Genomic DNA, 26,622 nt, shown 5'->3' on the forward strand with positions numbered 1-26,622 from the left:
GCTGGGGCCTGAGGCTGCCTGTTCCAGGATTGAGTTGCGGCGCCGCAAACATTGCACATCTGAACCCCGTTTCCCCGAGAGTAAGCCGCACTGAACTCAACAGGACTTATGAGGAGGCGTGGCTAGGACTGCGCTGCGAGCCCTCTAAAGCGCTGGTCCAGAGACGAGCGCTATTGCGGGGCTCGCTCTGCCCTCTAGGGCGGGGAGCGTGTCGCTTGACGCGGGGCCTGGCGGAGGCGCCGGACCTGCTGCTCTGCCACGGAGAGATGACGCGCCCGCCTGTGCGAAGGCCCAGCAGCAGCAGCAGCACCCGCCGCACTGACGACGAGCCCACCGCCATGCGCCCGCTGCTCTTTTTCCCTCCGACAGGCGTCGCTGGCTCCTCCCCTTTAAGGAGCCGGGGCGGGGCCGCGCTTGCTGCAGGAACCTGCCCTTTAACAGCGCTCTCCTTTCCTCGCTGGTACCGCTGCCGAAAGCCAGCTCGCCAGTCCCCGCCGGCCCCCGGAGGAGCCTCGGCCTCGCCATGGTGTCCTGGATCATCTCCCGGCTGGTGGTGTAAGCGCGCGGCGGCGGAGGGTGGAGGGGGACAACGACGACGACGGGGAGGCCGGGCCCTCCTCGCCCGTTGCTAGGCAACGGGAAGAAGATGGGGACGGGGGTCGTCTGGAAGGGTGGCTCTCCTGAATCCTACCCCGCCCGGTGGTGCCCGCTGCGCCCAGCCCTCTCCTCGGCTCCTCTGCTTCTCGGGGGCTCCTGAGGCGGATGCCCCCCCCGGCCCCTGCTGCCACCCCGCCCAGCTTAGCCCTGACCCTGACAGGTGACAAGAGCGAGCCCAGGGGCGTCGCCTGGGCACCGCGGGCCCCCCCCCCATGCTTATTAAGCTGCTGTCCGTTTAACGGCCTCTGGGCGCCACCACCTGAGGGCTGCAGGTAGGGCGCCCCAACGCCTCTGAGCTCTGCCAGCCTTACAGCCGCTGCGCTAGGCCTGCTCTGCGCTGGCAGCGGAAAGGGGGGAAGAGGGTGGATGGGCGGGCTGGCTAGCTGGGACCGGGGCTTCTCCGGCCTGGAACCCACTCTAAACTGAATGAATAATCTCATTAGGTTTTTCTTCTTCCTTTCTCTTTTCTTTTTAAATAATAATAACAACAACAATAACCTCTTGTTCCAGGCTGGTTTTCGGCACCTTGTACCCAGCATACTCCTCTTACAAAGCTGTGAAGACGAAAAATGTGAAGGAATATGTAAGTGTGAGGCAATTAACCATACATCAACCCATACTGTAGCTTGTCTCCCGGTGGTGTGAAGATACTAGCGACATAGCTTGTTCAAGCAGGAAATTGGAATTGTACTGCAAAATGATGCTGCAGTCCATGTCACCTGTGTTACACAACATTGAATAGTTCATCTGAGCATTTTCTGCCTTATTTGAGTACTATAAATAATGGTGGAATAGAGCTGAAATACCCATTCTGCTCAGTTTCAGTTATAAGCTACATTATAGACCCATTTAAGCACCAAATGACAGAAACCTCAAATGTGAAAATTCCTGAGGTGTCTTCACAATTGACTTAAATACTTTTTTTAGCACCTCTATATATCCGTGATGTCGCTTCATCACAGCTCCAACTAATTTGCATTACCTCTTTGCTTTTTTCTCCAGTAAAGGTTACAGCTAGTGCAGCCCACTTGCCTAGTCTGTAGCATGTGCTTCATAAATGGCAAAAGCCACCTTCTGCATGGCTTTTAGTCAATTTAAACCAGATGGTTGCACATTTTTGCACATTAAAAACTATGCTTCTATCACTTGCTTGTTTGCCCAAAGTGTGAAAAGTGTCGTTTTAGTGTCATTTGTGAAAAAACAAGTGTTTCTTTTTGTTGCCACTTTCTATTTGCTGCAGTTTCCCTGTGGCATTTTCAAGAGTAATACTAAGAATTCTTCTTAGTATGGGATGTGCTTCTTCTGAAAGTTGTTGTAAAATTGAAAGCAGCAAAGAGGCATTTTAAATCCAGAATGGATTATTTGTTTTTAAAACGTAGACCCATCCGTTTAAAATGTGCCGAGCGAGCACCGGCAAAGCGGTCATTCATCAAGAGGGCCCAGGACATGGCAGCAAGGCCAGCCCAGGCTCTGGGGCCCATAAACCCCAGCGGGGCTTTTATTAGTCAGGGAGGGCAAAAGTTGAACATACATGTGGTAGGTCTCACTCCTCCAAGAATTCTTCCCACATTCTGGATTGCAGATGTATCCAGAATAACTGGAGGTGTGAAAGGTACATCTGGCTTTGCCCTAACTATGATACCCAATTTGGAATGGATGTGAGTAGTTTTTTTCTGTGAAGTGTTCAGTGAACGGGTCACAGTGAATTACTTGAGTGGTCCTCCCCCACCTTTAAGGCCAAACATTGATCACTAGAAGAGTTTCATTGGACAACTGAGTAGATTCAATGGTGGCAGAAAAGTCTGACATTTGCTGCTATCACCACCAGGGTGATGAAAGTGAGCTCTAGCCTGTGTGATCACATTTGTCATGAGTCATCCGCTATTGTCATTCCAGTTGTTGCCCATGTTGTTTCATTGCCTTAAGTTTCCCAGACCCATTAGGGAGAAAATTTGGCTCTCTGCTGCATTCCATGATTCATGCACAGTGATGACCTGCAAATACAAGTTCAGGGAATCGAAAAGCCTTGGTCCCAAATAAAGAATTTTCGTTGTAACTATTATTATAAGTTGCCAGCCCTTCCCAAACCACTACTAAATCCCAGTCTCCCTTGCTCACGCCTGTTCAAGGTTGCATGGTCAGTTATTGAGGGGCTACATGGAGAGCAAAGAGTCTTGGCCATTGTCCTGCATGAGTTGTGTGTAGCCATCCTAAAATACCCCATCATGTCTATGTAGCTGTGCATTGAATGGCAAATTTGTTAACAGCAAGCAAGCTGTTTTTTTTACTTTGTCTGCCTTTACTGATCATTTTCTTGAGGAACCCCTGATAATATGAGGAATGCTGAGGAACACAATTTGAAGGAAAGTACTTTAAAATAGCAGCTATGCTTGGATTTGGTGTCTCTGGAGTTAGTTGGTATTAGCTGAAAATATATGTCAGTGTCAGTGGGAAAAAGCTATTTGGATATCCTCAAGCTTTAATAAGAATAAAACGAGCATCAAAAAATTTTTTTTCAAAAGATTAGTAATAGGGATGCTAAATGTCTGGGCTTTCCTGGACACGTCAGAATCGCTCAGAAAAATGACATCCAGGCATATTTTTGCTGAATCAGCAAAATGTCCGGGAAAACCTGGACGTATGGTAAATTTGGGCTGTTTTTATTTTTTTAAATGTTCCTACATAAGGCTCAACGACTTGGTCTGGATTTTCACTTTAGGGAATATGGCATGGGCAACCCTAATTAATAAAGGGTAGACGGTATGAAATCTAAAAAGAAATATTGTTCATAACCATAATACAGAGTGAAGTGGCTAAAAATGGACACTTTCAGATTTCATCGTAGTATAGCAGTGCGAGTCACCCAGGTATTTGGAAGGAATTGCAAGTTCAAAGTTACTGTTTAAGAATAAGCTGCTTTTCAGGAGCTTCTTCTAGCCATATGTTGAAAGCCAACACCAATTTCAGTGGCAATTTTTTTTACATAATGCCTTGTAGTTAAGGAACAGCAGGGGGAGCTAGCTTCTCTTTCTAGTGTGGAACAGGCTTGTTAAATTGTTCAGACAAAGATGAGGATATAACCTTGGCTTCCAAAATATTTGTACTAGTATTAAACTTTACTGTAGCAAAATTGACATGCTGTGATAAAGGTCAACTCCTCCTTTTTGGTGTGGGGATACATTGCATTGTTTATACTATTATCATGGTAATCTGCTTTGATATTGGTAGTCCATCTTATAATTAAGTTGTTGTGGTCACCCCCAATTTTTTTTGCTGAGAATTGTTGATTTGTGGGTAGTAACATTATTTACTCATAAAATGTATCTCTCAGTTTCCTGTGTTGTCTCTCATCCTGGAAATGGTTAAGACTTCCTAGTGAAGATCAGACTTGTGCACAGCACAACCAAAACAGGAGAACAAGGGATAGGAAAATCAGACATGAAAGACTCCCCCAGGTCACACATTGTGGTAAACTATAGTTAATAATTTACCATGGACATGCCAAGCAGGACTATTTTGGTCCTCCTGGCGATGTTTGGAGGAAACAAACCAGCATATTTAGATGAGTGTTTAATCATGGTTTGTTCTATTCTATCAAACCATGATCAGTAAGCCATGAACAAACCTTAGTTACAAACTGTGTCTTGTTGGAGTTAAACAAAGCACAATGTATGGTTCAGACACAATGGAAAGCTAGGAGTTGTTTGTTTGTTTGTTTGTTTGTTTGTTTGTTTCTTGCTTGCATGAGTCAAGAAGAGTGAAGTAGGAGTAATACAATTCTGCATGATAAGCCATTGCCATGATGTGCAAACAAGATCTCTATTCTCAAGCACCAGTTGTAAATAGGATGTGCAAGGTTTTAATTCCTTTGTGAGGTTAGTGCAATCTGGTAAAGAGGGGTGGTTGTTCAGAATCTGTTACAACTGCCCAGGTTCCTTGATGGCGTCAGTGCAGATGTTAGAGGAGAAATGTGCATTACACATCACATTACACTGTGAACAGGACCATTGAACTATGTATATCTCAGATCTGCACACATTGTTCACAAAAGTGCAAAAGTTCCAGGTCATTTGAATTGACAAAAAGGCTGTACACGTGGCCAAGTAATGATAAGACTTAAGTGTGGTGAAAAGCTATAGGTGTCTGAAAATTATTGGCGGGTGAACCTTAAAGCAGAATTTCTGTTTTTGGAATTTGCCTTGATGTCTCTGCTACTAGACACTGCTGAACAGAGAGACCAACTCTTTGAAATCCAGAATTGCTGACATTTAGACATGGGTATAATTATAATGAACTGCTTCAAAATGACAAGATTTGGCATCAGTCAGGAATTTGTTTTAAGTAGGTTGCAGCTTTCAAATGATATGTAATCTTGCTGGCTGTCTTTCAGGTCAAATGGATGATGTATTGGATTGTGTTTGCTTTCTTCACTACAGCAGAGACACTCACAGACATCATTCTCTCTTGGTAAGTACCTTGCCACACATAGGAAGTAAGCGGGGGGACTACTGGATACTTCAATTCTTTTTCAGTTATCCATCTAGAATTGGCTGCTGTGAGGCAATTTGGTAAGGTATTCAGCTTCCCTGTAGTTATCCTGTTCTTGAGAAAAACGAACATGGGGTTCAGGTTTATTATTTGAATGTTCTATAGTAAACCATATACACAATGACTGAAAGTTGTATTGTTGGCAAAAATGTATAGTTGTTCTGCCTGTCCTCCCAACCTAGAAAAAAAGATATAGGGTCTTCTAGAGAGCAAAAAAATAATGAAGAATGAGATTCTAGTTTTATGAATCTAATTTGTGGGGTGCGAGGGAGAGAAGCTGAAACCTAATGGAAACTACAGGGATATTATTATTCTAGTTCTGATTAAATGTTAGGTTCTGACACTGTTGCATGTCTTGTGCTTTGCTAACAAATTTACAAAGATTTGTTCTCAACAATGTAAATCCCTGTTAGGCAAACATTGAGCGGTATTGTGCTGACTTAACTTGTCATGACTAGTACTGAGGACAGAGGTGATGTCCTAATCCTGCAGTATCTGTGTTCAAAACTCCTAGCTGTAACTTTGTCCAGAAGTCTAAAATGAAGGGGGTAATTGCTGGGTTGGAAACATCAGTCGTTCCCAGGCAGAGGGCCAATCCTGATGGAACACCCCAATGTTACTCTCTTCCCAATGACTCTCTCCACAAATACTTGAGTAGTGCAACTTCTGGGACATAATTCTGTTTGCAGGGTTGATGATAACTTTGGATATGGACTTATCAAGGTTATGGAGAAAACTTAAAAAGAGACTTCAAGAAGATACATCCCGTAAAGGATATGTGTGGCCTGTTCAATAGCTGGCCTTGTCATGTTGTTTCTGTTCCATCTGTAGCTTCTCTCTTCTTCCTTCTGCTTATCTCATCTTTGCTGCTCTCTGGACTGCCAGTCTTTGTTCATCTCTAACCTGAGCTTGATTCTAGCTTTTCCATTTCTCTCAGGTTTCCCTTTTATTTCGAGCTGAAAATCGCATTTGTGATCTGGCTGCTCTCTCCTTACACCAAGGGCTCCAGCGTGCTCTACAGGAAGTTTGTTCACCCAACGCTCTCCAATAAGGAGAAGGTACTTCCTTCAGATTGCCCTACATATAAATCCTGGAAGTTTAGTGACATGAGATCATGATAGATTGCAGAAAAGATACTGGTATGAGCTCTGTCTGTGCTTGATATTAATCATGCTTATGCCTGCTCATAATATATGTGTGGCAACTGCTGCTTTTACAGAGCAATAGTGAATTCCTAGTTTGTAGCCTGATGAGAATTTGTTAGCTCTATCCTGAATAACGTAGCTTTAGAGTAGAGCTCATGGCTCCTAACTGTGAGCCAAAGGGCCATGCATGGAGAGCTTGAGGGACTCTTTGGAACAACATTTGTTGCAGGGTAGGGGGCTATAACCAGAAGAGAAACGACAAACTTTTTCTGTGTGTGCAGAGCTGCAGTCCATTCATACATGAGGCAATTTGGATTCTGACCGATGTTTTCAGCATTTGCTGCTGTATTAATTGATCCTTTATTAATTTTTGGGACCTTTACTCTTTGTAGTCTACACTGCGATTAGTGGTAGATATGTAATTACTCTCCTTCATCTCATGTAGTTCTAGCACAGGGCAAAGTATAGACACAGTCATTCATTTAGTTTGAGCCTGCAGATAAGGGGTGACAGTCTCCACCCACTTGTAAGTGCCTTATGCATTTTTATCTTAGGAGAGAATTTTTTTGAGTAATTTTTGAGCCTTCTGGGAGTAGCCTTCACTGGAATATTTATTTTCCTTCCTTTAAACCACTATATGTTAGTGCTGGGCCACACTTTGGGAGACTCAGAGCACTTGCTATGTAGGATCCATTCTGCTGTGCTATCTAGTATGTAATGTTTTCCTTCATTTCTGGATTTTATTCTGGCTTCATGATGTTGGTGCAAGAAGGGGTTAGGATTTTAGGCAGAAGTGTCTCGAGATTCAGAAAAATTACGGGTACATGGTCAGGTCATAATGCTAAAAAAGAAGAATGCACTGCACACAAGGAAGCAAGTTCCATAAGCAGCTTTAAATCACATGAACTATATTTAATCCTTTCTCTGCTAATACCTCAGTGTTGCAAAAGAGAGCTAGGCAGTCCCTAGGATTAACAGGCCAAAGGCTGGCTGTCTCTATATAAGGACTGCTACTTACCATACTTTTTGTAACAATATTAGTATATATGCCTTGTGTCAGTTATGATAGCACATGTATGTTTAAATGATGACTGTTATTCACAAAATAAACAGGTCTGATAATTGTGAAATGATTAAGCTAATTCTCAGTGTATTTGATAGGGATCCCATGGATCCATGTAAGGCAACACAAACATTCTCCCAGTCTGCATTTCTTGAAAAGCACTGTATACTTCTGCGTTTTTGGGGAGGGGGTACAAAGCATTGCATTCAATCACAATGTCTTTATGCATACATTTAGTTAAGCTTCCTCTAGCACTGACTGACTTCTCAGACTGGTGCTGCTATTTCATGCTGTTTCACATTCTTTCTTGAAATTCAGACTTCTATATTTCTAAAGAGATCCAGAGCATGAGCATAGCAGGATTTCAAAGTTTTATATTTTTAACTAAATGTTAAATCTGTTCCAAGCATGACTAGGACAGTCAGTAGCAGACATTGGAAAATGTGGATATGGTGAATTTCCCACTAAATAACACTACTTTGCACCCATAAGGACATTAGAAGAGCCTGCTGGATCAGGCCAATGGGCAATCTAGTCTAGCATCCTGTTCTCATAGTGACCAACAAGATGTATGTGGGAAACTCACAAGCAGGGGCTGTAGAAAAGAGCACTCTCACCTCTTGGAGTTTCCAAAAACTTGATTTTAGAAGCATTGCTGCCTCTAACTGTGGAGGCAGAGCATAGTCATGATGGCTAGTAGACATTGTTAACTTTATCCTCCATAAAATTAAAACCCACTCAACTTAGTGGCCATCACTGTCTGCAATGGGAGCGAGTTCCATGGTTTCACTGGGCATTGTGTAAATTAGTACTTTCTTTTATCTGTCCTGAATCTTCCAACATTCAGCTTCACTGGATATAAGTTCTAGTGTTATGAAAGAGGGGAAAAACTTTTCTCTATCCACTTTCTCTATGGCATGCATAACTTTAAATTTCTATCATGTCACCTCTTTCTTGCCTCTTCTCAAAACTAAAAAGTTCCAAAGGCTGCAACCTTTGTTTCTCTTTCCCCTTGATCATCCACCTGCTGGAGTCAACAATGACTTTTGCACTTGGCTTGCTAGGTCATCATAGTTGTGAAACAGAATGCAAAATGTAACATTTACTGGAAGTCAACATGTTGATATTGATGTTGACATTGAAGTCAACATTTACTGTTAAGTCATGATACCTTAAAACTGGCCTTTAGAATTATGCTTCATTGCTGCCGGAACTAGTTTGTGAAATTCCTCTCTTCTGTTCCATAAAGACAAGTTACTGCTTGATCTTAGTCTTACTTAAAGATATATTCTTCCATGTTTAAGCATGTTTTTCTTCCCCTCCTACCTGGGTTGCCTATGTTAAGATGTGATGGGTACCTCTAAGTCCATGATTCTCAAAATGAGAGGTGTTGGTTTTTCTGTTACCTTGTCCTGCTGAATTATTTATGTACGCTGTGTTTGTTTTGTTGTGTGTATATGCATTGATGATCCATAAGTGATTCTTTTTCTCATTCCAATATGCAAGCTATTGATTTATAGTTTATAACCTCTGGAAAGATTTACTTAGTCATTAGAGAAGGTTTGAAAGGTTTTATAATTGACAAACGTAAAACATTTTGATGACTTTGAGAACTTCTGTTCTGTTTTGTAACAACAAAACCCTATGGACTTGGACCTTGCCTTATACCTAGTTGGACTATAAGTCCATCTAGCCAAGTATTTTGTATACTGACTGGCAGCTCTCGCCAGGGTTTCAGGTAGGCAACATTCCCAACCCTTCCTGGAGGTACTGAGAATTAAACCCTAAGTAATTCGGTATTCAAAGCAGATGCTCTACTACTGAGCTTCAGCCCTTCCCCAAAAAACTTCCTTTTAAAAGTTTTTGTGTGAGTATGTATCATTCTTGAGGGCTATAGTTATGCAAATAATTTTTAATGTGGCCTTCCCCACCAATTAAATCCTAGGAAATCGACGAGTATATCAGCCAGGCCCGTGACAAGAGTTATGAAACTATGATGCGAGTTGGCAAGCGAGGATTAAATTTGGCAGCCAATGCAGCAGTTACTGCAGCTGCAAAGGTAACGCCTTATATACCTATGTGTCATATCAACCCTGTTCCCTTCTGTTGGACTTTTGGTGTCATAATTCTATCCCACTTCCCTGGCTCCATGCTGACTGCTAAGTTGTTCTTTCAAGTTAGACATGAGACAAACTCATCTGCGGGTTGCCATCTGATTGGATTTTATTCTGATCCTGACCTGATTTTAGGATGTATTTTAACTGATTGCCTGATTTTATGTTAATGTGTTATACATTTGATGTTAGCCGCTCTGAGCCCAGTTTTGGTCGGGGAGGGGGCGGGGTATAAAAAAAAGTTGTTATTATTATTATTATTGCCTGACCCAAGCTGTGTCCCTCTCATCTAACTGCCGCCGTGTGTTCTTTTCCATTGGAAGCTATTCTAGTATGTCCTCTGTGATGTGTTCTGAATGGTTCAACTCATGTGAATAGTTACAACTTGTAATTGTGTCTTAAAGGGCCAAGGAGTTTTGTCTGAAAAACTACGGAGTTTCAGCATGCAGGACTTGACTTTGATTCGGGATGATGACACTGTGCATTTACGGAGCCCTGAGCCACGCATGCGTACTTCTGCTACTGGTCATCTTGAAACTGTTGATGATTCAGGTTAACAGCAATCCATTCATATTATTTAATGAGGGCAGATGTCTAAGAGTTGTGGGCTTGGGGCAAATATTGAAGCGTCTAACTTCAGTGGTAGTTAGCTATGTTTATGTTTTGAACTTGGAGTGCATGCACACCTATATTTCATGCAGTACTCACAATTGCAATGGACATGCTGCTTAAAGAAAGAATTCACATTTTCCAAGCAGCAAGATACTATAGTTTGGGCCATGCTGCTCATGGCACTAGCAGGCCTGTATTTTTAAATGTGGGTATTTTCCAGTAATATATAAAGCAAGGTGTGGAAGCATAAAAGGAGGTTTCTGGGTTCACATACACAAAACGACTTCTTTTATCTTTATCTTCTATACCTCTGCATAATTTTCATTCAACCAGTGATCCTAGCTAGAAGATAGACTGGGGGAGGGGAGAGGATGTGTGCAGATGGAGGGTTTGATCTCCTCTGCACCTGGGCACCCCTTCTTCACTTTACACTGCACACCACCAAAAGGGGGGTAATCTCCCCCCCTCCTCTTCACACTGTAATCTTGGTCTGGATTGGAGGAGGAACCAAACTCCTGTTACTTTTGTTAAAAAGGGGGGGGGAGGTGAATCCCAATAAAGTGATTCAAAGAGTCATTTAAAGAGGCGGAGTCTTATGTCACCCTGATAGTTTAATTCTCCACAACTTTCCATAGACATCTGAAGGCTCCCTTTTTGGGGAAGTTTTTAACGTCTGATGTTTTACTGTGTTCTGTTATATTCTGTTGGAAGCTGCCCACAGTGGCTGGGTCAACGCAGGCAGGTGGGTGGGGCACAAGTGTGTGTGTGTGTGTGTAATAAATTATTAGTCACCTTAGTATTAGTGTTATTTCTTTTCTCCTTTCCTTCAAGAACCTTGGCATCAGAGATGGCATATTCATTTTCTGCTCCTCCTCCATATTAAAAAATAAGGGTCAGCTCTGTTTTTGGTTTTCTCCTCAGGTGCATCCTGTTATTCCTCATCGGAAGAGATGACTCTGTCTCAAAGACATAATGGGGCCCAGTCTGATGCCAGAACAGACCCATCAGATGACGATACAGGAGACAAAGTTCCCAAACGGACCCAGAGCCTTAAAGCTCCTAAAAAAGTGACAAAGACTGAGGTGAGCTGGATGTAATGGTTTGGAAAGCTTGCAGCTGGATCCTGCTTCATATACAATTTGTGTGCTTCAGCCTGGCACATAATCCCTTTTAATAACTGCCCATTCCTTGCAAGTGTGCTTTGCCTGTCTGCCAAATATCTTTTACTACATTTTGAAGTATTGGACAGGATTCAACTAATGGGTCCCAGCAGCAGAAGCCTGCACAAGAACTTCAGCTTGTACAAAAGGGCTTTCTCCCTTGTATCCCCCAAAATTGGCTCAGATGGGATCAGGAGAACACCCAGAACTGCTCATGGGAAGGAAAGAGGGAGGCTGGGAGGCTGAAATGTTTGCAGTAACAGAACAATCAGGTCAGTTAGTGTAGAGCAGGCATCCCCAAACTCGGCCCTCCAGCTGTTTTGGGACTTCAGTTTCCCATCATCCCTGACCACCGGTCCTATTAGCTAGGGATGATGGGAGTTGTAGTCCCAAAACAGCTGGAGGGCCGAGTTTAGGGATGCCTGGTGTAGAGTGCTTTAGCTGTCGGGTGACAGGAATTGGCTGTGGCTGGGTTGTATCTGAACCAAAGGTTTCCTACACATCTGGACATGCCTTCAAGAGTAGCTGAAATGATACTGGTTATTCAGTTTGATTGTATTTGTCATTTTCTGTTAATGCTACTGTACCAGAAGCATTTCTTATTCTGAGGTTACTAATTGAATTGATTCATTAATAGAATTACAGAAGTAAGAGGGCTTAAAATTGGATAGCAATCAGTTCCTTTTGTTCTGGAAGCAGGAGCTCAGTGAATGATCTGAGGTCTCAGCAAAAATTTCAGCAAAGGTATTTCTTTTTTTAAAAAAAACTCCTTAACCTGCAACTAGTTTCATGTTATTTCTCTCTTCTCTTGCTTTCCAGCCCCCACAAAAGACTGTCAAAGCCCGTCCCAAGAAGAAAGTTACAGGTTCCAGTGCTGCTGGCGAGTCAGCCTAAAGACTGTCTGTCCTAGGGCTCTTCAGACACTTTGATGAGCACTCTCCAAGGAAAGGGAGCTGAGATCATGTACATAACAGCTACTGCTTTGTAGAGCTCATTCCAAGGCAAGAGGGTGACTGAAATTTGGCACACAGATTGGAGGATGGCCATCCTCAGGAATTATTTACACTTCATCTCTGTGATGGAGAGAATGCTAATCTGTCTGTACATAGCCTGTTGTTTTGGAATTCCCTCTCTGTGTGTAACCCTAATAGGGAAACTTTGCTGGAACAACTCTTCAATTAGGGTTAGAGCCATCTTTGACAGAGAGGCTGGAAGAAGAAAAAAATCAAGACGGGTGCCACTGAAATTCTAATTGGAGGTGGAGAACTCCCCAATAATATTTCAGCATTTCACTGGTTGTCATGCTGTAGCTGCTGTGGGGAATTGTTAGGAAGTGCCTGGAGCAAAGTGACTGGTACTGAGAAAAAGTGTTATCTAAACTCATTTGGGCAGAAGCAAGAGACAGAAGTGTAGGTTTGCTTGGTGCTTTGCTACATGGGCAACTGCTTGCCTGTGGGATTGGGTAAAGTGATGTTTTTTTGCAGGGAGTCTGCAGATGTTTGGGAGAGGGGTGGGTGGAAGGTGAGAATGCAAGCTGCTGGCTTCTTTACCACTATCCGGTGCGTATTTCTAAGCAGCCTCTTTTGCTTGGTTGGAAGCGTTTTAACTCTGCTCATGGTAGATGTTGCGATGGTAGAACTATTTGCATGGTTTTTTTCAAGTAGAATAAGGCTGGGAGGAAGGTGACGAAGCTAAGAGGACCACGGTTGGAGCAGAGGGTGTGAGGATGCCTTGGCACAAATCAGTCTCTCCAAAGAGTTGAAATCCTGAATAGCCACTGTCTAAGAACCAAACACTTTGGCCCCCTGCTTCAGAGTTGCCTTTATATTTTACAGGTCAGTCTGTTTTCTGTAAGAATTGTTTGGAAAAGGCATGTGTAAGGAAGAAGCTGGAGGAAATATGGATGGTACCTTAAGTTTCTGCTGTGTTCTTAATTATGCTTTATTTGCACTGGGAATATAAGGTTGGAGCTCAATCAGTGTAGCCTGAAAAGTAGGCAAAAAGTAGCAACCCTTTTTGGAGCTTTTCAGGCATTTTGTAATGAGGTAAGTAAGTGATGGGACATTCCAAAATGATTCTATGAGTGGATAAGGGATAACGTTACTTGGCTCTCAGGAACTACTCATTTCTGCCACCACTGACTTCCATCATTCCCTGTTAAATCTGGTTACTTTTTAGAGGCAATATTATGCAGTTTTTGAGGCTATCATAGAATTGTAGCATTGTAAGAGACTCTGAGGATCATCTAGCCCAACTCCTTGAATTCCAATACAGAGATGAAACCTGCAACCTTGGCATTATCAGCACCACGCTCTAACCATCTAGCATTCTGTGAAAAACCGAATTCAGTTTTATATCATGCTCCAATCAAATGGATAAATAAATAATGGTAAACATTTCTGTTCCAGACAGTTTAACATATACAGAAATTACTGTCCTGATCTAGGACTATAGTGCAGGGATATTGAGATACATAGTATATAGATAAACCCTGCTGTTCTCTAACCTTAAATAAATTCTCCAACTTCGGAATATGTGCCAAAGCCACTAGTCTTTTAAACAGTGGAGCAAATATATGAGATCTAACAGTGCTGGAAACAAATTTCAGTTACCCTCATTACTATAGGTCAATGGCAAATCAGACTGATGTTGGGTATGCAACATGGCCATGCAGCTGCTTCACTATTCAGTTTAAATCTTGATTTTTCACCACAGGCTGACATGTACTGTTTCCTAAATATGTTTTCTAAGAAGCTAACCTCCATTGAGTTCTGTGAGACTGCTTCCTAATCGGTGTACTTTAGATTGCACCTTTAGGCACATTTTTTAATTTGTATAGTTTCAGAGCAGAGAAGGCTTACCATTAAGATTACATAGTTGAAGAGACACCCTTTATCCTCTTCCAAATCACACCTGCACTCTCGTGCTGTACTTCTCTCCTGGACACCTGACAGTTCAGCCTCTGTAAGTATAAAGAAAATGAATCACAACATTTTTGCCATTCTTTTTGGCAGCAGCTGTTTAATGCCAAAAGATTGGGAAGCTATAATTACAAATTACATTTTGTAATTTGTCAAGGTAAAGGGTAAAGGGCCCCCTGACCATCAGGTCCAGTCGTGCGGCGCTCATCTCGCTCTATAGGCCGAGGGAGCCGGCGTTTGTCCGCAGACAGCTTCCGGGTCATGTGGCCAGCATGACAAAGCTGCTTCTGGCGAACCAGAGCAGCGCATGGAAACGTCGTTTACCTTCCCGCCGGAGCGGTACCTATTTATCTACTTGCACTTTGGTGTGCTTTCGAACTGCTAGGTGGGCAGGAGCTGGGACCGAGCAACGGGAGCTCACCCCGTTGCAGGGATTTGAACCGCCGACCTTCTGATCAGCAAGCCCTAGACTCTGTGGTTTAACCCACAGCGCTACCTGGGTTCCTAATTTGTCAAGGATGCAGACCCTAAATCTCAGATTAGGTTTTTACTACTTGGGAGGTACTTTGGTTTGTTGAGTGTGAGAATGTAGAAACATACTGCACTTTTTACACAGCTGATCCCTCTCTCCTAGTACCATGCAATTAATCTTCAGTAGTTTTGTTTGAATCAAGTATAGGATTACATGTGAAATGGCTGCACTTCCTTATGCTTGGAATATGACTGGGGAAAGTACATTTGAATTCTGGGCTGGCTGTAAATGAGACATTTGTATTGCTGTAGTATGTGAAGGGGAAAGCCTTTCTGCTTCACAGAGAAAGCAGCACTACTTTCATCAACTTGCTTGCTTTTATCAACTTGTGTTTCAGCAGCACAATGTGGTTGTTAGTTGTAGATACTGCCATGTGTTTTTTTACAGCACATACATCAAACTCTTTGCAGCATCCTTTGTATGAGGCAGTGCTTTTGCATAGAAGTTGATAAACTGGGATCAGGGTTAACACTTCTTCTAGAAATGTGCACAGTTTTTTGGCAGTGCTTCCAGTGAAGTATAAGGATGGGATGATGCTGAACAACTTGAGCCTATTCCCAGAGATGCTTAAGTCCTGAGGCAGTTTCTACATTTTCAGATTAGCCTGGTCTGCTTGTCAGTGCCCATCTTTTCACCACATCCTGTGGATCAGTTTTAATTGTAGTCCAATTAGGTGTTTTACTTTTGTTATATTTATAAGAGTATTTGTAAACCACTGGCTCATAAGAAAATATCATGATGGTGTGAAACGTGCAAGTATTCAAACAATCTAAAATACAGAACAATTGACTTACATTGATTCAATTAATCCTCTGAAAACAATTATCATAAAAGAAATGTTTTCAAAAGGCAACAAAATATCTAAATTGTTAGGTGCCTGCTTTTTGTTGGTTTGCTTTTGTGTAACACCATGTGGTCTTTTCATATTTGTGTCCCTTAATTATTTTAAATTCCCTATCAGTTTTACGTTTAAGAATATCATTATCCTGCAGCTGGGCTGTATATTCAGCTTGATGATCAGATATATATGGGGACCTGCCTGAGTCCCAACAAACTTATTTTGGATGCATATTTCAGGCTGCAAAATTGAGTCAGAGGTTAGATAGCTGGCAGGCCCTCGTATATAGCAGCTGGGCTGCATTTGGTTTGGTGGCCTATGCTGCACACATCTGTCATGGTACATACTATTCCACATGTTACCTTCTCGGTTGTTCTTCATAGGATAGTTTCTAAGATCTTGATCCATTTATTTACTGTTCTGTGATATATGGGAGGAAACAGAGTGACTCAAGATACTTCACATGACTGCTTTTCCCCTACTCCCTTTTTCTACATCATGTATTATTTTATACACCTCTGTAATGTCTCCCCACTTTTTCTCCCTTTTTTAAAACAGAAGCTCCAAATGCTGTAATATTTTCTCATATGACAGTTTCTCCAGCCCCTTGATCATTTTAGCTGCCCTTTCCTGCACCTTTTCCTATGCTCCTATGCTACAGTCCCAACAAAAACTCCTATGCTACAGTCCCAACAAAAATACCCCCCCACTCAGCTGTTGTTTGGCATGGGAGGGAAGCTTCTATTGGCAGCAGTGAGAACTCCCCTCATATGCCAAATAGCTACATAGCTGCCAAGTTTTCCCTTATCTCGCGAGGAAGCCTATTCAGCATAAGGGAATTTCCCTTAAAAAAGGGGAGAACTTGGCAGCTATGAATAGCTGTTTTTTTTCCGGTGAGGGCAGGTATCGGAACTGCAGTGTGGAAGGAAAGGGTTAAACCTCCTCCCCATGCACCTGATCCTGGGTGAGGGGCCCAGTGTTTGCTATTTACAATCTTGGGAGCAGGAGATATGCAGGATGTTAAATCATATGATTAACATCATGTGCAGCTGGCCCTTGGGTAGCCTGTTTAACAATTAAAAAAAATTTTTTTTGCTTTGCCTGCTTAACAATTCATGGGGGGGATGATATGGAGATTTTCCTCTCTATTGGCTGCTATTATTCTTAAGAGACTTTATCACGATAAGGCCCTGATCCTATGTACACTTCCTTGGGACCACTAAACATAATAAGACTTACTTCTATGTAAACATTATAGGGTTGTGCCATTAATGGCTCTATGATGAAAGAGTCTGATATTGAGACTATCATAGGACAGATCACCATATAAATAACATGGTAATCTGAATTCTTTTCTTTAACCTCTCTTTACCTCTTACTTGTTAGGAGGTCCACGATGGAAGAATTCAAAACTTATTTGTAGTCAGGTGCAAAATGGAATTGCCACTTAGTCAGTTTTGCAGTTTTTTTCTACAACCAAGCATCGTATAAATTTTAGGAAATAAATAAATAAATAAACTTCATTGTAGTGCAGAGAACGTTGGATTTAGAGTGTGGTAAGAATATGGTCCTATTTCTGCAGCCTTCCCATAGTCCGGCTCTGCTGTTGTGTTTTGGGGTTGTAAGATTAGAAGAGTAATAGCAAGAGAACCCATGTAGCTAGCAGAAGGCTCTAATAATGCTGCGCTTCAGAGGAAGAATATATCTGGAAAAGACTTTTATCATTAAATCTGGGCTCTTCCCCATTCCAGGCAAGAGCGTCTTTCAACATTGTGTAGCGGTGAAATGTTTCTTGTTTCTCCAGGAACTTTGGGGGGAGGTTGCCTTTTGTTTTCCTTTTCTTGTGTTGTTATGTTGGACATGGCATTTAGAACCTCTTTGGGATATTATCCTTGCACCAGGACAACACTGGTGTTATCTGATGGCCTTCTCTTCAACCAGCTTCTGTTGAAGTGCCAACTCCTATTGGCTGAACCCTTCTCTCTCAAATGTAAGCAAATACAAGCCTTGAAGTTTCACAGAGCCTTTCCATTGGGAGCAGCTTGCTTACTGACAAGTCACTCCTCTGCCACTGTTGTTACGTAGATCCAGTTCTCCAGCAGCAGTAGCAGTCTGTGTTTCCTCTGCCTCCTTTCATCAGGATTCTTTTAATCTAAGCTTGCCTTAGTACTTGCATTCTCTGATTTTTGCTGTGTAAAGGGGACAGTGCTGCTGTCATTCTTTTGCAGACATTCACAGTGACTGGTTTGAATTTGCATGGCAGGTCTGGAGCAGAGCCAAGAAACAGACTCATTATGTTGAATGCCAGCCATTTCCCTTGTTTGTTGAACAGGCAGCAGTAGACGTGACAATGGTAGGACGCTATACCAGTGTATTCCCTTCTGCCTGAGGAACAGCAGTCAGTCAGCAAGAAGTGGACAACAAGAATGGGTAAAGCAAACTCATTTAAAGGTCTTAATCCTGCTGCCCAGTCAGTCAGATCCTTGCCATCATAGTTCAGTTACAGCTGTCATTGGCAGCTCCAGTGCCTCTTCGGCCACTGTGTCAAGTCTTCAGTGAGTATACTGGCTGAGGGTAGGCAATAGCTTTTCAGAGAACAGGAGGCAACATTTTGGAGTGACCATTGCCTATATGACATACCCTCTTCTTCTGATTTCTGGTCAAACTAGTTTTGCAGACTTTGTAGTATTTCAAGCGGTCTAGGGGAAGTTGAAGCAACCTCTTAGCAGAAGAAACACTAAATATGCACATTTTAATGTGACCTCTGTAGAAACAATGTTCATTATAAGGAAATGACACTCTTTCAGAGCCAGTTCTACCATTAGGCTAAGTGGGAATACATCCTCAGAAAGCAGTTTTGGGGTGTCCTGAATTTGCAGCTAACTTTTACTTATAAATTATTATTGTAGTTTGACTGCCAAGTAGAGGCGATTGTAGGATTTTGTGTCTCTGGTGACAAAATAACTTGGTCAGCCTTGGGTACTACAAACTTTGTTTGGGATAGAGCAGGCATCCCCAAACTGCGGCCCTCCAGATGTTTTGGCCTACAACTCCCATGATCCCTAGCTAACAGGACCAGTGGTTGGGGAAGATGAGAATTGTAGTCCAAAACATCTGGAGGGCCGAAGCTTGGGGATGCCTGGGTTAGAGGGTATCTGCTGTTCCACCTCAGGCAGCAAAATAGCTTGTGCTGAGATTTTGTTGATGTTGTTCTTATAAAAAATAAATGTCCCCTTAGGAGTGAAATGGGCTAGAGGAGAAGATCGGATCTTGTCAGCTTTACTCCTCCTTGGGCATGTAGGGGACTGTAGGAAGCTGCCTCTGTTAGGAGTTAGACTCTGAATTGGATAAACAATTTTTCCCTTCTCAGCAGGGCTACCTTTCTCCCCACATGTTGTTTTGTGCTGTTGTCAAGCTGCCAGTGTTGGTAGCATTAAAAGGGGGGGGGGGACTGCTTGCGTTGCTCCAGAGAAAGAATAATCCATACACAGCAGCTATCTATACACTGGTAGAAGGGTGAAGAGTATCTTGATTTATGAACAAGGCAGGACAGGACAGGGTGCTGTTAAGCAAATGACTAGAGGAGGTCCTCCCACAGGATTTATGTGACTAAACTGAGAAAAGGAAAGGGGATTTCCAAGGAGATGGGATAATAGCCAGTTATTCTCAGGATCTGGTGAGACTCCGAGGATGAGTCAGCTACATGAACTAATAGAAACATATCGGTAGGCAGTCTGAATGAAGCCATTTCCTTGTCTTATTGAGAGAGATGAGCCCAGCTGCTCACCCTCAACCTTATCATGTTTTGCAGTTTAATGGGAAATGAAAAGCTCCTCCACCATATTCTATCTACCAAGGTATTACTTATGTATACTGATTGACTATGCTAAGACTGTCTGTTGAGATCAGATAGATGTTCAGGAAACAATTCATCCTTGATGCTACACCATTCTTTGTACCCACCTTACTGGCAGCTGCTGTTTTCAGACTTGGATTGTCGCCTGCATCTTTCATCTTGTAGTGAGCTCTTCATGGTACTGCTTTGTCCAGCACAAATTATTTTACTAGCCCTGGAAAGGTTACCCCATGATCTCTTTCTTCCCTAGGAGTCCATGTTCTGTCTCGCTGGAATTTATTCAGAAACATGCATCTCCCCACCACCACCTCATGAATAGAGGATGTTCACAGTCATGGGCACATCTTAAGAAGGAAGCTATGTACCTCAGCACCCCTTCCCCCCCAAATAAACCTATTTCCTGCTGCCTTGCAGAAAAACCATTGATCTCCTATGGAGAGAACACACAGTTCTCTTTCATCCCTGGATATGAAAATGCTGTATTACAGGAAAAAAACTTAGCCTGCTCTGTGGGAATCCACCCTCTTATCCCTGTTCTCTTTTATGTGGCAATCTTGTTACCTGGTTGAGCCATACCACATTGTAGCCATTGTGCAAATACTCTCGAATCTATGCTTACACTTCAAGCACCTGTATCAGACTCTGGGAGTCTGGGTGTCTTGTTACATATCAGTGTAAGTATCCCAGAGCCTCTGTGTACATGCATTCATCAGTATTACTTTGTGAACCCTTAGTAGTATTTTATCTGTGTGTTTTCCAGGCTCTTGGAGACTGGCAAAGGCTCCTGCTAGATGACCTTGTATAATTTTACCCTACCAGAACAAATTGTTGTTCTTCCTACTTGAGCCCTTTATAAAGTTGTGATCTAGTAAGAAGAGGTATCTAACATATGCCGTATTTGGGAACAGTTTGCATGGTTATATGAGTGTTTTTACACTTTATGTACTAACTGAAATCATATCACATGAAAGGCTGGGAGAGTAACACCAATTGCATTAAAGGTTTGTTTGAAGGCCACGGAATGTACTTCAATCAATCAATTGGCCTCCAGCACAGCTTCTGCGCCATTTCTCACTAGGTAGATCATGACTATATTCTGTGTCTCTTCCTGTTTTTTTCACCCCAAGCAGGCCTTGAATTCTCTTCATTAGAATATTTGTAACTTCAGGACAATGGTGGTTGAATTTCCTCCTTCCTCAAAAGAGTATCGTAGCTGCAGAGAGGTTGCAGCCTGGGACCCAAGTATTGGGACCAGTGGGACCAAATGCAGTAGGATTCCAGAGGAGAAAAAGTTTACAGCAGCCACCTGAGACTGTGAAATTGACCTTTCCTGGAAATTCTCTGGCCCAGAAGAATGAACTTTGGTGTTAGACCTTTGAGAATTACAGATATTTGAACAAGTGTTTGTATGTAGCAAAGTCCAGTATCAAAGCTGCTACTGTTTTATTTGCAATGACAAACTGGAATCAGAAATAATATGGAATGTAGACAAATATATATTGGCCTCTTGTCTCTTTAATTTTTTAAGTACAGTAAACACGAATCTTTCCCCGTTCTTGGAAGGGCTGTTCGTAACTTGCTTCCTTCCACCAATTATTGTATTGTGTTGTGTTGTGATTTCAGAATTTGGGCTCTTTCTTTCAGGAAGCTACTTCCACACTGGAAATATGCCAAAGACAAGTTGTTCAAAATGAGTAATTGACATTGATTTATAAATGTTTTTGCTCTTTTACACTGAAAATAGGGATATGTGAGGAGACCATCTTTCCCTGCCACTATTTTCTATGAACAAAATTGTTCATAGGGCTTTCATAAAGATTCCAAGCAAGAGCTCTCTTTTCATGACACTTTTCAAATTCTATAAATCATGTACTAATAAAAAAAATCCAAAGCTTTACATATAGTATGAATTTTATAACTTGTGAGCATTGCCATTGACTATTTTTATATGTCTGTTGATTCAACAGAAAGGCAAGAGGCAAAATGTCCCAAGTTTGTTCTTCCCATAGTCCAATGTTGGCTAACCTTTCCTTTGGCTGAGGGCCACATTGAGGATTGACCAAGCTTCAAAAAGCTCCATGCTAGTGGTGGGTGTGGACAAAGTACTTTAACTTTCTTATGCACATGCCTTTGCACACGTATAGTGCACATGGAAAGCACTCATGCACACAGTATATTCCAAAAGGTGTTTCATATTTTGCATATTGCTTTTTACAAATATACACCCCCCCTGTTTACAAGTCTTCAGCATCACCTCTCAGTCTAGCATCTGAATGTTGCTGTTTCTGCAGCTGCTACAAGCAAAAGATCTGCAGCACCCTAGTGTATGACTGCCATAATTTTCTCTTGTATAGCAACCCTCAGTTGGGGCCCAGTTGGGGCCCAAAAGGAAAGTGCTTTTCCATGCTTGGCTAGTGCCTGGAATGAAAACAGTCAAGAAATATCCTGACAAGATGTTCTAGCTGTTCAAATACTTTGTCTATTGAACTTGATTGTTATTCTATTGTACATCACTTCTAAGCCATTGACTTAGCATGCAAAAATGACTCATAAGGTCTATAAATAAAAATGCTAGTGAAAACTCACAAGGTCAGGCAAATTGTTAACATGAACTACATGTACTTCAATATAGTTAAAGTGCTAGGTGGAATGTACTAATGGAACAAAACTTCAAATGTTCAGAACATAAGCCAGCCACAATTCTTCACTGGAGATACCTGAATATGACTCTGAAGAGGTTCTACTCACAACAGTTCCAAAACATTTTCCCAGAATGCCTAAAGTGGAATTTTGCTTTAAAAAACAAACAAACTCCATAGCGATCCTGAATTCAACCATTCCACCAGTTTATTAAGTGTTTATTGGTCACCCTATAACAAAATTCTGAATGCTGTTCATAAGAAGAAATAATTTAAAATTCAGTAACAATAGAAACTTAATAAAGCACAAAAACAGAAGGCACAGAGGGGAAATGGAGCTTAAATCTAAGACTGTTAAAATCCTGGGGAAATTAAAAGGTTATTGCTTGATACCAAAGTAAGCACATTTGGTGCCCCTTAAATGAGGATATTCGACAACCACCACTGACAAGACAATCTCTCCTGGACCCACGACACCATACTCTGGAGGGCCCTCCAAGGGTCTGCATTGGTGTGGGGAGAGGTGGTCCTTTGGATACTCTAGTCCCAAGCTGTGAAGGGCCTTAAAGACCAAAAACAACTCCTTGAATTGAATCTGTGACTGGCTCATTCTTAGTGCTGTATCACTCCTAAAACCTCTTCAGGGGGCATGCAAACTCCTGAACCACTATTTGATAACTGCCATGGGGATTTTTGGAGAGAGGAGGAAGAAAAGTCAGCATATCAACTCAAGGGAGTTGGGTATTATGCTGCAAAACAATGTTTTGCATTCAGTGATCTGGTGATTAACTCATCTGAAAAAGGGCTTTGTAAAAACAAGAGCGTGGATGAGATGAAATATAAAAGCTTTGTGAAGGCAAAACATAATGTGTGCCAAATGCAATGTATCATCTTCTTTGACGATCGCTTATAGCTACCGGTAGTAAGATTGTCTTCCATAAACACGGTTTTAACAGTGAGTCCGTAAGTGACTGTGGAGGCCAATTCTGGACCCACACGTCCTTCCACAGCGGGGACATAGGTTTCTGGGCAGGAGTTGATCATTGTGAGGGTTTGTCAAGCGTGCCTTCCTCTTAGCACATTTCGTCCTGAGTTTGAGTGTCTTCAAAGCCCATGACACCTTTGGTAAACGCTGTTCTCCAGTTGGAGCGATCGCAGGCCAGTGTTTCCCAGTTGTCGGTGTTTATACTACATTTTTAAAGATTTGCCTTGAAGAGGGTCTTTAGACCTCTCTTGTTGACCACCAACATTATGCTTTCTATTTTTAAAGTTCAGAATAGAGTACAGTAGTTGCTTTGGAAGACGATAATCAGGCATCTGCACAACATGACCAGTCCAACAAAGTTGATGTTGAAGAATCATTGCTTCGACGCTGGTGATCTTTGCTTCTTTCAGTACACTGGCATTAGTTCGGCTGTCTTCCCAAGTGATGTATAAGGTCAGTCCATCTCTGATGCTTAAGGTAAAACCTCTGCCTATCCCAGGAATCTTTGGGCTTGGGACTGATCAGGGTTACAAGCCGGAGAGTTACTCACAAATGGGGAAAGCAGCCAATGCTTATTTATTCCAGAATTCTAGGTGTGTACCCTGGTACCTGTAGCATACGGGAGGCACTTAGTCTGTCTGCAATCCCTATATTGGAACTGAGTCTACAAACTCACCCCATCGCTACAACAGCAGTCTAATTTTTGTACTCCTGTTCCCCTCCGCTGCCCCCTGCATTGTGCAACACCTTGCCTGTTGAAAAGTGCTGGAGAACTTGAAAACTTGCTACACCTTTGTGACACTTGGTCCCAGCTTGCCCAAGTAAGATTAAATTTGTCATCTGTGAGATAAGCAATTGTTTCCTGGCAACAGATTGCAGAGCTTTTATTAGCATAGAAGAAAATAACAGCTTGTAGGGCTGGCTTTAAACGTTTGGAGAACCAGTTCTATAACGTGAGAGCTGGTGTTTTGAAGGAGTACTTTGTTTACCCTTAGGTTTAACTCTGTCACCAATGAAATATAATAACGGTACTTAAGATAGTATGAGTTTTAGCCAATTGCTGTATTAAATCTGAAGAAATGTATGGTACATGAGAAAATAGTTGTAAAGAACATGAACTGGTTTTCAGATTATGCATAAATGTGTTGCAGCAGACATCGTCGCAGAAGATTGTTAAGTTGTTATATAATATAAAGCAAGGTTACTCACTTTGCAGGACCAGAACAAGAGGCTATATCTATTGATCAACTGCATAGAAAATTTAGCTTCCTTTTTTTTTTTAGCTTGCAACCAAAAACAGCATAAAAAGTAATGACATGGAATATAAAAAAAATACATAATGTCCATAATTTGGTTGTAAGTCGCTTTGGGTTGCCTTGGACAGGCTAAAACGATGAGCAAATTTAATAAACGTTGTTGTTTTGTTGTTGTTGTTGCTGTTGTTAATTATTAATTATTCTTAATAATAATAAGGCAGCAATACCTAAAACCTTCAGAATTACAGCCCAATCCAATACATGTAAGCTTTGTGGTAAGGTCAAATGAGCTTGATGGCACTTATTCCTGAGTACGTGTGTATTTATGGATTGCACCCTCCATTGCTCAAAACAGAATAATTAAATATCAAACACCCATTTAAAAAGCTTTCTTTGTAGCCCTTTTGAGAAGTTGAGAGGTAAAGAAGATTAAGTGGGACTCCTGGGGAGGCCAATTCCAGAGCTTATTCACTGGACAAGGTACACACACACACACACACACACACACACACACACACACACACACCTTCCTTCACTTCAGTACAGTATTGGATAGAAGTGAGAACAGCCCTCCTTCCCAGAGAACTCAACAGGCCGGAACCATTTCTACAAGTACTTGAATTTAAATAATTATTTTAAACAGCTGACTGATTTAAGCAGGGACATATTGTAGTCTGTAGATATTTTTAATCACATAACCAAGTAATTGACTAAACACTGCAGCTCTAATGATATTTACTGAGTGCCTATAATAATTAGGTGTTGTATAGAAACTGGTTTTTAAAAAGACCAAGCTCCACACATTGGCAAGACTTTTATTAGGAATGACAAAAAACGTTGTAAAATGTGTGCATCCTTAAAGTTCTCCAGAATGTTTCGTCAGGCTGGATGTTACAGGAAGCAAAGTTTTGGGAGGCAGATAAGGGAGCACCCCCCAAAATGCCAAAATTGGGCTAACTGTTGAAGTATTGAAGCCTGAAGATGGAGACTGCAGGTGGCAGAATTAGTCCCTGCTAGGTGCTTGCGGTTATCAGGTTTCACCCAATGGCTAATCTTCATTTTGGAAAAACCATAAGGCCTGCCTTTTACCCATATCTGTCTCATAACCTCAGCAAAACACACAGTATCTAGCTGTCCATGGGCATAGCCAGGATTTTTGTTAGGGGAGAGCAGGACTAGGTCTTTTTGGGGGGGGGAGGAACTGATGTGATTGGTGAGTTAAATATTTCCAGTGCTTTTTTAAACTTGGTATGGGGGACGACGACCTGTGCCTCCCCCCTCCCCCTTGGCTACGTCCATGGCTTGTGTGCTATTTTGTGCTATTTTGATGGTCCTAATAAAAGTATTACCCAACAGTGGATTTGGGCATTTGGGGGGGGGGACCAGCATGGTTGTCTTGGAGTTTGTTTTGTTTTGTTTTGTTTCCGATTAAATTGACAAAGGACAGAACATTCTACAATTTTAGGCAGCATTCTAAAACAAGAGAATCCTGCCTAGAATTGTACAGTGTTCTGTCCTTTGTTACGTATTCTCCCATGGAGGTCTGAACACTGAGCTGAAACCACACTGAGCAAAGCCTGAGTAGGGCAATAATTTGAAGCAAAATAAGAGAGATGCTGCCTCTTCTGAAATTCAGTTAATCCCCAGTGGCTGGAAATTGGACAGCCCTAAATTAGAATATATGATAATTCTTTATGCTGACATTGAGGAAGTAAGGTTTAAATACTGTTTATTATATGTGATTTGACTGTTACCATTCACCTAAAAATAAAGCAGGAAAACTCGGGGTTATTATTTTTTGTCCACCAGAGGGAGTATCACACCTGCTGAAACTTTGCTCAAGTGCCCAACAAGCCTGGAAGTAGATGAGAGTGATTTGGATAATGATGCAGGCTGAGAGTCTGAAATAGCTTTTATGCAGAGACTGTATCTTTATGTGTAAAATTATGGGTTTGAAAGTCATGGAGGGACCGTAGAATGAAGTTAGCTTTCGCCTTCAGCTACAAAAAGCCTTTCCAGCTTTATTGGTGCTGTTAATGAAAGGCTCACCGGTTAAGCATACTTAAAGAGTTTTTCATTCCCATTATTCCACATGTTTCATTCCAGCAATATCCAATCAGCCTCTTGGAAGCCGTCTCTACAGGGAAGGGCATCCTGCAAGGATTTGTTTGTCTTCTAACCTACTTGCAAACACCAGCTTACACTGGTAACTGTGCTGTCATTGTGTGTGTGTGTCCCCCATGCCACTGCCCAATGTGATTCCCTGGGACAGGGTGGGAGGGCAATGCTGTTAACT

The 26,622-nt window shown here is 42.0% G+C and overlaps 1 protein-coding gene and 1 long non-coding RNA gene across 2 annotated transcripts in view; both read left to right on the plus strand.

Moving 5' to 3' along the window:
- Positions 1-154: 154 nt before the first annotated feature.
- Positions 155-13,831, plus strand: REEP2 (receptor accessory protein 2). The gene is made up of 8 exons (XM_035105909.3): positions 155-555; positions 1,168-1,240; positions 5,048-5,124; positions 6,143-6,263; positions 9,359-9,472; positions 9,932-10,079; positions 11,061-11,221; positions 12,119-13,831. The coding sequence occupies exons 1-8, from the start codon at positions 524-526 to the stop codon at positions 12,191-12,193; spliced, it is 801 nt and encodes a 266-aa protein (XP_034961800.1). The 5' UTR covers positions 155-523; the 3' UTR covers positions 12,194-13,831.
- Positions 13,832-17,920: 4,089 nt separating this feature from the next.
- LOC148686900 (uncharacterized) overlaps positions 17,921-26,622 on the plus strand; it is a 30,005-nt gene continuing 21,303 nt past the window's right edge. The window contains exon 1 of the long non-coding RNA XR_015948442.1: positions 17,921-18,020. This is a non-coding gene — a long non-coding RNA (uncharacterized LOC148686900). The remainder of the gene's footprint in view (positions 18,021-26,622) is intronic.

This window comes from Zootoca vivipara, chromosome 2 (genome assembly GCF_965207765.1).
Source record: "Zootoca vivipara chromosome 2, rZooViv2.hap1.1, whole genome shotgun sequence".
Taxonomy (NCBI): domain Eukaryota; kingdom Metazoa; phylum Chordata; class Lepidosauria; order Squamata; family Lacertidae; genus Zootoca; species Zootoca vivipara.